We start from the raw sequence: 12583 nt of genomic DNA on the forward strand, positions 1-12583 counted from the left end.
GGGTGCTAGCGGTCGGACCCCCAGCGATCACACATTTAGTCTTGATAAATCTCCCCCTTTATATTTTTGGACTTATTATTTAGAATAGTATTTCACTAATCACTTTACCTGTAATAACAGGTTGTACTTGATGGGCCTGTGTCTTTTTTCAACCTTTGTAACATAAGAATGATATATTTTCTATATTATAACATAAAATTAGTAATTAAAGAGGTTATACGAGATTAAAAAAAGGTATAATTTTTTCCAGAAATAGTGCCACGTTCTGTCCACAGGCTATGCCTGGTATTGCAGCATTCACTTGAATGGGGCTAAGGTGCAATACAAGACGCAGCCCATGGACAAAGAGTGGCACTGTTTCCAGTAAAACAGCAGATCCTTTTTACTAATCTCGTAAAAAGTACACTACTAGGTTATAATGAAATTAGTGCTATTGTTAATGTGCATTTGTGGGTCTAACATAGGGAATTATATAGAAAGCTCTACTGGGAACAGGGAGAAATGAGAATAGATTCTCTGTACATACATGGGAGATGGTGATACTACATAAAAATTAGATACTACCAATATTTTATTAAAATAAGATTATAAGGAATATTGACAATATGAAGTATTGTGGGTACACTAAAGAGTATTTGGTGAGATTAACGGCTTCTTGCATTATTGGGAAACCTGGTGCCAATGCCTTTTTTAATACAAGCTATTTTATTTGGAGTTGGCTTGTAGCCAAGGGATAGAGTACGATTACCACTAATCTATTTGTGTTAATAAAAATTTGATAATTGTCCAGAAATGATGGAGATACAAGCAAGAACATCTGAGTCAGTAATATACATTTCATGGCAAAGATGAAGGGCTGGACGCTCATAGAAGTACGATCATCTGTCTCTTCTGATCTTACTGAATATGATTTTACACATAATAAGAAACAATTTGAACATCCTGATATAATTATTAAGGAGACTTACAAACTAATGAAAAAGATAAAGCAGAACACTTAAAATCAATGTAAGCTAAATGTTGTGCTTTATTTATAGACAGATCTTCAAACCAACACGTAACAGAACGCAAGAGAATGGACGCAAAATTTGCCATGATACCCAAAACCAAGAGGATCACAATTGAAAGAGTTTGAGATGAGATTAGAAAAAGCATCTGCGTTTCTTTTTTTTTTTTTTTTTTTAAAGTGCCACTCTTGTCAAAATGAATGGTGCAATACTAGAGATAGCCTATTGACAATGTCTATGGAAAAAAAAGATTACTCTTTCTAACTATGGACAACTTCTTTAAGATGCCTTGTCTCCGGTTGGTGGGCAGCTTGCGGTATAAGAAACCTTCCACCAAGGATCTGTCTGCAATAGGGACCAGTCAAAGTTAAGTTCCATCCCTTAGGTAAGTCTTAGTCAGCCCGTAGCAGAAGATGGATGGGACCAGGTGTAGAAGTGCCCCTTCTTTATACAGCAGACATTCAACAGCTTGCACCAATGTATTTATATTCCCAGGTCCTACATAAAAGACCATTTCTGTAAAATCATAATGCCATAGCCTCATATGAAAAAATGAGATGGAGAACTGCTCGTAAACATGATAAATTTGTGAATATTTGAGAACATTGGACACAGTTCCTTAATACTGCTGACTGGGACTCATTGTATTAAAGCAATGGAGAGTTGTTGCAAATTGTTCATAAACTACATGGCAACTTGACTCGATTTATCAGCAGAGACTTGTACTTGTTGCTACATTTATTAAAACTCATTGCTTCCTTTAACCATTCCCCATTCCCTCTCTCCCTTACATTAAAATGAGAATAAAGAATTTACAAAAAAAAACAAAAACAACCTGTAAAACCTATCTGCAAGCCTGAGTGTAGGTGTAAATGACTGACATCATCAGGGGAAAATACTGAAAGTCCTGTTGACTCACTTTTAGGACATGATTTAGGAATGGTTTAGCATGGAAGCTGTCCATACCCAACCATAGAAGGGCAGAATTTTCCATCTCCATAGTCATTTCTACATCCTTCCTGTAAATATGGGCATATTTGTACAAAATTGGAGCATAGTGTCATAACCTGAGCATTCATTTTATGATATTTCACAGAAGACTTTTTTTGAGAAGCACATTACGAATGCATTAATACTATCACAATCTATCATAGCCAAGCTGTGAGGTGGGTGTGTGTGCCGACTGGGGAGGACCTGGATCTATCAGGATCTTGCAAAAGTAGACAAATATTTGCTTAAACATGAAAATGCAGAATAGAAAAAAAAAATGATAACAATAAATATGTGAAAAAGTCAAATATTTTAGTCCAGCAGATGGAGTGATGTTCTAGAAGTGCAGCGGGTGTCCTGTTTTACAGAACAGCTGCTGCACTATATAGCCCACTCACACCACCTAGAAGCAGAAGTAGCATTATGTTATAAAGTGAATTCTAAAATATAATACACCCATTAAAGACAACAGACATTGTATCTCATAAAAAATATTTATTATTATTTCCCATTAAACATGTGGAAAAATAGGTTTTACTCAATATAGAAAAGGTATCTGGAACTTTAACATTCTCATACTGTACATAACTTTATCAAATGAGGAAACTGTACCAGCAATTAATATATGAAATGTATATATAGGATTTCCTTAAACCAGTGTATAGACCAAGCAACATGGAAATTATTGTATACATACAAATTCTGTCAGGTTGTAGCTTATATCTGAATATAATAAATTGATCCTCTTTACAATATGATAAAATAGAAAAAACAGTATTGGCCATTCCTTGAATTTATTAGCCTTATTTAGACATGATGCAATCTTCTGGTGGTTCTTCATTATGCGGTGCTCTGCAGTCAATTTAATACCAGGAATATATGGAAACATTTTATTGCATTTCTGTGAAAAAAAAAATGTTTTTGCGTTCTCTCAAAATAAAGCCTCAACTTTGTAACCATTTTAATGAGCAAAATGTATAAATACCAATTCCCTAAGATAAATATATTACACAAATCACTTTATCTAGACAGAGGAGTGTTAAAGAAACACTACGTGCAAAACAAGTACACTGTATTATACCTAGTGCAGGGATTACGGGGTTAGTGTGTGACAAGGATTCTCATAGGTGTTCCTGGAATCTCTGTGTCATGCCCCTCCCCTCAGGTCTTGCACATGGCATAGCATAATCTGCCCAGAGTATTCCTTTAAATAAAAACTGCTGCGATGCGATAAGGGCCGATCAGCAGTTCTAAAAGTCAGGTTTGCCTATTGGAGCAGAGAATTAAAAATATATCTGACACCTTGCAATATTTTATCGTAGCACTCCAGTGATTAACAAGAGAAGTTCTGATATTTTGTGGAATAGCTATTTATGCAATTCTTTACGATGTTCTTAAAGTTGTAACTTCAACAGTGTTCACACGCTGTAGATTTGTTGCGGAAATATTTGCGACTGTCCCATTCACCCTAAAATGTAATAAACTAATTTTCAGGTGCAGAAATTGCTGCAGCAAATCTGTTGTGTGTGAACATACTCATAAGCTGGCCATAAACGATACATTTTGGATGGCTAAAAGACAACAATTTAGACCATTTTCGGCTAATCAGTGTCTCGTGCAACAGACATCGACCAACAAAAAATATCTGTTGAAAAGTTGGTTTGCCATGTTGAATTATTTTTTTAGGTCATTGTCTTGTACAGTCTTGTAAAGTCGTTCATGCCAAACAACAGATTTGCACCCCATCAATAGAGGCCCAGATCGGCGACAGTCAAGCTTTAGGGCCTGTTGACATCAGCGTTGTCTTTCCGTTGAGGGGTTCCGTCGGAGCAGTCGACTGCGCTATTGATTCCGTCAAAAAAACGGAACCCTTTCACAACGGTGACAAATGGAAACCATTAGCAAAGTATCCGTCACCATTGAGATCAATGGTGATGCAAACTGAAGCTATGGTTTCCGTTTGCCTTTCCATTGAGGGGTTCCCCCAATGGAAAACTCCGATGGAACCCCTCAACGGAAAGACAACGCTGATGTCAACACAGCCTTAGTCAAGTTCATACAGAAGACTACTGTTTTTATTGTATAAAAAGTGTGTATATAGTATATAAATCATTATTTTTACCTTTATTGTAGCCTCCTGTTCCTGTGCTAGTACAAGTTTCTTCCACAGACAAACTGCAATGAACTGAAATACTGTAGATGCAGAAGACAAATGCCTTAGGGTATGTGCACACACAAAATCAAAAACGTCTGAAAATACGGAGCTGTTTTCAAGGGAATACTTAACCAAAAATGCTTGTTTTTGAAAAAAAAAAACACGTTACTGTTATCTACATTGCAGCGCCGATCACCTGCAATAGGGATTTGAAAATCTGGTCACAGAGCCTCTTTAAGCACAACCACATCATATATTGTTTGCTTGTACACAATTCGACTTGAAGATGGCTGGTGAAATGGTTAAGGGTCTATTCACACCACTTTTGATAAGTCTGTTCAGCGTGTGTGCAGGGAAATACTCCCAGTGCCTACATTGAATAAGTTCATAGAACCCCATAGGCCCGACGGAGGCCAAAAGAATGTCTTTTATCCTATATACGATAGTGAAGTCTCCCAGCACCATCATCCTATTTTGTTGTTCAATGCCTAATCCCTGTTTGTTGGATATAGTCGACCATGTTTCTAGCAGTATTTCTATCCAGTGCACAGGCCTTCTTTATTAAAGGGGCTATCCAGGATTTTAAAATTGATGGCCTATCCTTGGGATAGGCCATCAATATTAGATTGGTGGGGATCCTCTCAGAAACCCCGCCGATCAGCTGTTTGAAGGGGTCGCGGAGCTCGTACTTCATTGTTTACATGGATGTCATTTCTGTTCGTACTTGTAAACGCCATTGTTTTTGTAGCGGCTGTGCAAGGTATTGCAGCATTGTCCCATTCAAGTAAATGGGACGATGCTGCAATACCTTGCACAGCCGCTACACATGTAATGGCATGTGCAAGTACGAATAACAATATATGGTAATACATGCTTTAGAGTTGCACATTGCTAGAGGGTCTGTGAAGGGATGGTCGGAGGGGACTTGCCATCTTCTAAGCTCTCACTGCTAATTCTGGAAATGGCACTTTGTGGAAGGCTGACTCAGCACAGGGACCTAATGCAGATTTTATAAAACTGCTAGGGCAATGTAACAGTGCAAAGTCCTCTTAGAGTGGAGAAGAATGGGGGAGTAAGGTAGCAGCAAAGAAGGAAGGGGGGTCATTTTGAATTCTGCATGTGGGGCCCCACTTCTTTGTCAATTAACTACTGTAACCGAAGTGCATTGACCTGCCAATGCTCAATTGAACTTATAGAATTGCATGTATTTTTCCTCTTGCCTCCATGTCCTTTTTTTATATAATCTTGGCATTATCTCAGTCATATGTAGCCTTGCTCTCACCAACATAATCACATTAATGGGCAGGTCACTGCTCCCATGACAGGATCAGTATTTGCTGTTGTGTTTTAATTATATGATTGGTTAAAGACCATCCTATGCCCCTCACCACATCCATCCAGATACAACAGATGGCAGATTGCAGTTAAAGAATAAAAATACTGTGCTTTCAAGTGAATGGGGCTGAGTTGCATTACGTGCACAGCTGTGGCCGTCCAGGTGCTGTGCAGGTATTGCAACTGAGCCCCATTCACTGCAATGCACAGTGCATGGACGAGAGCAAAACTGTGCAGAAAAAAAATGCTAAGGAAACCTTGGCCTCTTTGCTATCATGATCGGTGGAGCTATAAATCTGCTACCTCAGCAACATAAACACTATTGTTGTTGCCAACAGTTTTCTTTTCTCTTTGTGCCCACCACATTGTCAAATTTAGGGGAGTGCAATAGGTTATTTATTGTACTGCTTGGTAGAACATTTTCACATAATTTTATTGAAGGAAATGCAAATCTGATTGAAGAAAAAGGTGCTAACTGTACAATGATGACAAATGTTACCTGTCAAAGGCACTAAAAGTGCATTACATCAACTTTGACAACTTGCTTTGTATAATCAGTTAGGCTTCGTTCACATCTGCGCTAGGACTCTGTTCCGACATTCCGTCGGAACGAAGCCCTTACAGACACAAACGGAAACCATAGGTTTCCGTTTCCATCACCATTGATTTCAATGGTGACGGATCCGATAACAATGGTTTCTGTTTGTCTCAGTTGTGGTGACGGATCTGGTGTCAGGGCTCCGTTCCGACGGAGCTTTCCGTTGGAACGGAGCCCTGACTGACACAAACTGAAACCAAAGGTTTCCGTTTCCATGACCATTGATTTCAAAGGTTTCTGTTTCTCTCAGTTGTGCAAGGGTTCCATCGTTTTGATTGAATCAATAGCGTAGTCGACTCATCAGAAAACCTGATACAAACAGATTACAATCCGTTTGTATCAGTTTTACATTGAATGTTAAAAATAACTGATCAGTTAGACATCTGTTTTTTTGAACGGAGAAAAAGTCCTGCACTTTTACGTATATCCTTTAAAAAACGGATGACTAACATAACGGAAGCAAACAGATGCTAACGGATGCAATTAGAAATCCCATTGATTTCAATGGGATTTTAAACAGATCCATTTTTATCAGTTATTTTAATATAATAACGGATCAGAGTAACGGATTATACAACGCAAGTGTGAACTTAGCCTTAGAAAAATGTATAATCACAAAAATTCTGTCTTTAGAACATTTCATGTGTCAGCACACAAAAGATCAGGGAAGGAGCAGAGTTTGTACATTGGAAACAGATCTACAGCTTGGCTTCTCAAGGCTGGAGCAGAAGATTTTGGCTAAGAACAATGAGTTATAACTTTAGTTCTGGTGGTACTCCCATGGGTATAATTAAATAAAAGCAAATCATAGAGTAATATACGACATTGATGCTGTCGCATTAAATGCTGATGATCGTTCGTTAACTAAATCTTATAACACTGTATAAATCTAGAAAATACATTCCTGTATTGAAAACATTGTATCTTACATTAATTCATTTATCATTACACATATGTACAGTAGCAGATCACTATTTAATGCACCTGGTTTGGCAGTTGAGGATATCCTAGGGTTGGGATCTTCTCATGTCTCTGAAGTGAGGGACAAGTTCCTCTACATCTTAGATCATGTGAAATCAGGCAAGTCCTCCAGGAATTTTGCGCTAATGTTTTAATGTCAATAGTCCATTTATTTGTAAGGCACATAGTTATAGCAAATAGTAGTCCTTGATTGTTAGTCCTCTACATGTTGTTATTCAGGTACATGAGGTTCAAGTCTCCTGTGAGTATCTTTTTCATGTCCATATATTTCAACAACGTGCATTCCGCTAATAGTTTGTATTGCAACACTGGAATTAGGGACAATAGCTCTGCTTGAGTGGTCTTTACTGTGACAATATCCACAATGCCCTTCTCTAGTATTATGAGCCACATGATCATTACTCCAAATATCTTGGCATCTGTAAACAAAACAAATATTATGTCATGTAATTGAACCTTTGAGAGAGATAAATGTAAAAGGGTATGTCGACCCGTGAACACCATTTTGCAGTATTTTACATACATAGTTTATATATAAAAGTTGAGTAACTTTGTAAATACATTGTATTACTTATCTTGTACTGATCCTTGAGTAATAGCCTGTAGTATAGTCCAGAGCTGCATTCACAATTCTGCTGGTTGTCATTGGAAAATGTCAGCAAGCTGGTTGTTAGATTCATCATTAATAGCTTTACACAGGATTAGTTCGTTTTTCCTGCATTAGATTTCTGTACAGAGCTTGGTGTAAGGACTACACTTCACAGAATACAAATCACCAGCGCAGGAATGCTGTAAGATTTCAGCTCTGAAGCCTGCAGAATTATAAATGCAACTTTGGACTAAAATACAAACTGTAACTTGGTATACATATAAGCTAAGTAATACAATGTATTCATAAAGCTACTGAATTTTTTTTGGAGATTAATTCTATATATACATAGTAAAGTAGTGTTCAAATGTGGATATACACTTTAACCTTTTCACTGACAAGGACATATGTAATACATCATGACTTTAAACACTAGAATATAAGGGCTAGAGCTTAGATCTTGGTATCATATTAAAGCCCAGAATATTAGCTTTCAAATGCTCCCTTGGACACCAGTCATATTATCATGATACGGATTATGACATAGTGTACAGTGAAGAAAATAAGTATTTGATCCCTTGCTGATTTTGTAAGTTTGCCCACTGTCAAAGACATGAACAGTCTAGATTTTTTAGGCTAGGTTAATTTTACCAGTGAGAGATAGATTATATAAAAAAAAAAAAAAAGAAAATCACATAGTCAAAATTATATATATTTATTTGCATTGTGCACAGAGAAATAAGTATTTGATCCCCTACCAACCATTAAGAGTTCAGCCTCCTCCAGACCAGGTACACGCTCCAAATCAACTTGGTGCCTGCATTAAAGACAGCTCTTACATGGTCACCTGTATAAAAGACTCCTGTCCACAGACTCAATTAATCAGTCTGACTCTAACCTCTACAACATGGACAAGACCAAAGAGCTTTCTAAGGATGTCAGGGACAAGATCATAGACCTGCACAAGGCTGGAATGGGCTCCAAAACCATAAGTAAGACGCTGGGTGAGAAGGAGACAACTGTTGGTGCAATAGTAAGAAAATGGAAGACATACAAAATGACTGTCAATTGACATTGATCTGGGGCTCCATGCAAAATCTCACCTCGTGGCTTATCCTTGATCCTGAGGAAGGTGAGAGCTCAGCCGAAAACTACACGGGGGGAACTTGTTAATGATCTCAAGGCAGCTGGGACCACAGTCACCAAGAAAACCATTGGTAACACATTACGCCGTAATTGATTAAAATCCTGCAGTGCCCGCAAGGTCCCCCTGCTCAAGAAGGCACATGTACAGGCCCGTCTGAAGTTTGCAAATGAACATCTGGATGATTCTGAGAGTGATTGGGAGAAGGTGCTGTGGTCAGATGAGACTAAAATTGAGCTCTTTGGCATTAACTCAACTCGCCGTGTTTGGAGGAAGAGAAATGCTGCCTATGACCCAAAGAACACCGTCCCCACTGTCAAGCATGGAGGTGGAAACATTATGTTTTGGGGGTGTTTCTCTACTAAGGGCACTGTACTACTTCACCGCATCAATGGGAGAATGGATGGAGCCATGTACCGTCAAATCCTGAGTGACAACCTCCTTCCCTCCACCAGGACATTAAAAATGGCTTGTGGCTGGGTCTTCCAGCACGACAATGACCCGAAACATACAGCCAAGGCAACAAAGGAGTGGCTCAAAAAGAAGTACATTAAGGTCATAGAGTGGCCTAGCCAGTCTCCAGTCCTTAATCCCATCAAAAACTTATGGAGGGAGCTGAAGATCCGAGTTGCCAAGCGACAGCCTCGAAATCTTAATGATTTACAGATGATCTGCAAAGAGGAGTGGGCCAAAATTCCATCTAACAAGTGTGCAAACCTCATCATCAACTCCAAAAAACGTCTGACTGCTGTGCTTGCCAACAAGGGTTTTGCCCCCAAGTATTAAGTCTTGTTTGCCAAAGGGATCAAATACTTATTTCTCTGTGCACAATGCAAATAAATATATATAATTTTGACAATGTAATTTTCTTTTTTTTTTTTTATATAATCTATCTCTCACTGGTAAAATTAACCTAGCCTAAAAATTCTAGACTGTTCATGTCTTTGACAGTGGGCAAACTTACAAAATCAGCAAGGGATCAAATACTTATTTCCTTCACTGTATATCTCAGTATTTCTGTATTAAACATAATAGACACAGTATCTTAACAGTATAGAATAGGCCACAAATTTAAAATGCCGACAACAGGTTGGTTTCCTAACATTACTATCTGATTGGCGAGGGTTCAACCTCTGGTACTCCAACTGATCCCTAGAATGAAGGAGCTGTGGCCGGTTCAGATTTTTGCTTGAAACAGTGTTATGGCACTGTTTAGGGACTGAAGCTCAACTGCTTTAGGTGAATAGGGCTGTTTTATAGTTCTCTATACAGTGCCCAGTTGGTAGAGAAGCTGCGCAAAGCAAATTCTGATGGGGCCACAGCTTCTTTATTCTATAATTGTGCAGGACATGGAGGTCAAAGCCCCAATGAACATACACCGGTGGTATATCCTAGCAATACTTACCATAGTGGGATAACCCCTTTATAGGGGTTCTATAACATCTTACTTGGTTTTTTTAAGTGTAGAAAGAGCAATTGGACCATTGAAATTACTACTAATATATAACCCTGTATCACTCCATACTGGGTGTAAACTCTAATCATACAGACAGTTGGTGCCAATGGCACATTGCAGAGGCTGGGACTTGGAAGCCACTGACCTGTGTAATTCACTTGAATAAGGGACAGAAAAACTGTCAATCATCAACTTCCTTCATTGGATGTAGGGAAAATGCCAAGTGAGGGATATAGCTTCTCATATATGAAGGGCGACAGCCATCATGTTGGTAAGTTACTCGAAGTATGACTTGGATGATGAGCACAGTCTCCAGACAACAAAAAATTTATAAAAACAATAATATCCATTTTTTTTTTCAAACGTCCATTTAGTGCAGCCATACAGCCTACAAATGGCCTTGCCATGGAGTTTGTATGTTCTCCCCATGTTTACGTGAGTTTTCTCTGGGTATTTCAGTTTGCTCCCATACTCCATAAGTCTTCCTATGAAATTGTCCATATTGTGTATGTGTGTCTGACATACGGAAACCCCTTTTGATTGTGAGCCCCCTTAGGGACAGGGAATGATTACAGTAGGGGTAAGTCCAGTAAATGCTTATGTAGATGCTACATGTGATACAATCAATTTAGGAAATACTATAATTATTTTGATTTAAGACTTACCTACAAAATCCCTGGTTCTCATAAGCCATATTGATCCAGTCGTCAATTCTCGGCCGATTCCCTGGCTTGTTGTTATTGTTATTTCTCCCTTTTATTGCAAAGTACGCAGCCTGCATGTTCTCCAGGTCCTCACATTCTAATTGATGCCACATGACCTTGTCTCTGCACAATGCGAGATGACAAAAGATGATATGAATGCAGGAGACAATTCATCACAATACGCATATTCTCAATCTACTTTCTTTCAGTGCTACATCTAACAGCGGAGATTTCAGTCTCATGCCACAATTGGATACATTTTGCTGAATGTTACATTTTGTTTGTCTTCAATTCACAGTTGAGATTATTAACATGAATTCATTTTGATCACGTACAACCTTCACAGCTTCACAGATTCATTGTTAGGGAAGCTGCTTATCCTGCTATGCATTTTATGGAAAAACAGCAGAGCGGCAGGTTCTAAAGTACAAGTATACATGGGAATATTCTGTACATTCTCCATAAATAAAAAAAAAAGAGGTTGATGGCTCAATCACCCCTCAATCTGACAAAGAAAACATTTTTTTTTTCACTTTTAGATAACTATGTATCACTTTTAAGCATATGTACCCCTATAGGGATGTGTCTGCCAACAAGCTGGTCAACTGTTGCCAACGGTGACCAGAATTATGAGTGCAGCTCCCAACTTTAATACAGTCTGCAACAATGCAATGTATTTATAAGATTATATCTATATATAAATATATTGAAATTTGTATTTAAAGCTGAACATATCCTTTGGAGTGCACTTGTGACCAGGCCTTACACGTTAAATTAAGGACACACAAAGGATGTCTTGAAACAGTTGAATCATTGGACCCCAAATTGCATAACAGGGGGCAAGGTCATGCATTTGGCAACTCCAGATGCTGGTCATATGGGAGATGCAATCATTTACTTACAAGTCTCTTTTCTCCCAGCAGGTCTCCTTTAAGTCCCCCTAATATTCCTTATTCACAAATGCTAATTTTTATTTATTTATTTTATTCAAGATATTCTGAAGCACTTATACGATACATTAATGAATACAATCTACAACTCACAGCAAGGAGATGGAATACAAGTCTGACTACTTAAAGGGGGGGGGGGGGGTCTCAGCCCCTTTCAGTCTGGAGCCGCTGCTTCCAACCACTGCTTCAGTCTGGGGCCCTTACTTCCAACAATTGGTTAAAAGGGTTGTGTCATGAACACAACGCCTGTCCATATGCCCTATTAGTGTATATGTAGAACATAGAAGGGGTCCCCTACTCAGGACCCCCCTCTGTAAATTAATAGATTGTATTAGCTGATCAGTTTTAGATGAATGGCTGCCCATGTAATACATGAACAGTCTTACATAGTTGATCTCCATTCTAGCTTACAGACAGGGTTCCCTAATAAGACATATTGACAGCGGTTGTCTTCATGAGACAACTCCTTTAGCCATTTGCTGGAAGTAAGGGGCAGCCCCTGATCTATAGCCTGAAAGTTTGAACCATTAGGGACCCTTCTTTTAGGCAGTGAAGCTCCTGCGGACAATCATTTGTATGGGTGCTATGTAATATTACATTTCCCCTTTAGCAGCTAATGCAGGGAATATGTGTGGCAGGCCACAGCTGTCTGCCAGAGGTTTCAGGAACCCGAA

The 12583-nt window shown here is 38.6% G+C and overlaps 1 protein-coding gene across 4 annotated transcripts in view; it reads right to left on the reverse strand.

The window, feature by feature from the left end:
* Window positions 1-2515: 2515 nt before the first annotated feature.
* The window catches only part of SUSD3 (sushi domain containing 3), a 58889-nt gene continuing 48821 nt past the window's right edge, over window positions 2516-12583 (reverse strand). The window contains exons 4-7 of one of the 4 annotated variants that reach the window (XM_075833879.1): window positions 10925-11082; window positions 7070-7485; window positions 4120-4190; window positions 2516-2898 (exon numbers count right to left, since the gene is read on the reverse strand). In XM_075833879.1, coding sequence (XP_075689994.1) covers window positions 7268-7485; window positions 10925-11082 — 376 coding nt within the window. In that variant the 3' untranslated portion in view covers window positions 2516-2898; window positions 4120-4190; window positions 7070-7267. Of the gene's footprint in view, window positions 4191-4950; window positions 7486-10920; window positions 11083-12583 lie in introns of those variants that run through there. The other 3 variants (XM_075833878.1, XM_075833881.1, XM_075833880.1) reach the window with 3 other exon arrangements.

The sequence above is a fragment of the Rhinoderma darwinii genome, chromosome 7 (genome assembly GCF_050947455.1).
Source record: "Rhinoderma darwinii isolate aRhiDar2 chromosome 7, aRhiDar2.hap1, whole genome shotgun sequence".
Classification (NCBI taxonomy): Eukaryota; Metazoa; Chordata; class Amphibia; order Anura; family Rhinodermatidae; genus Rhinoderma; species Rhinoderma darwinii.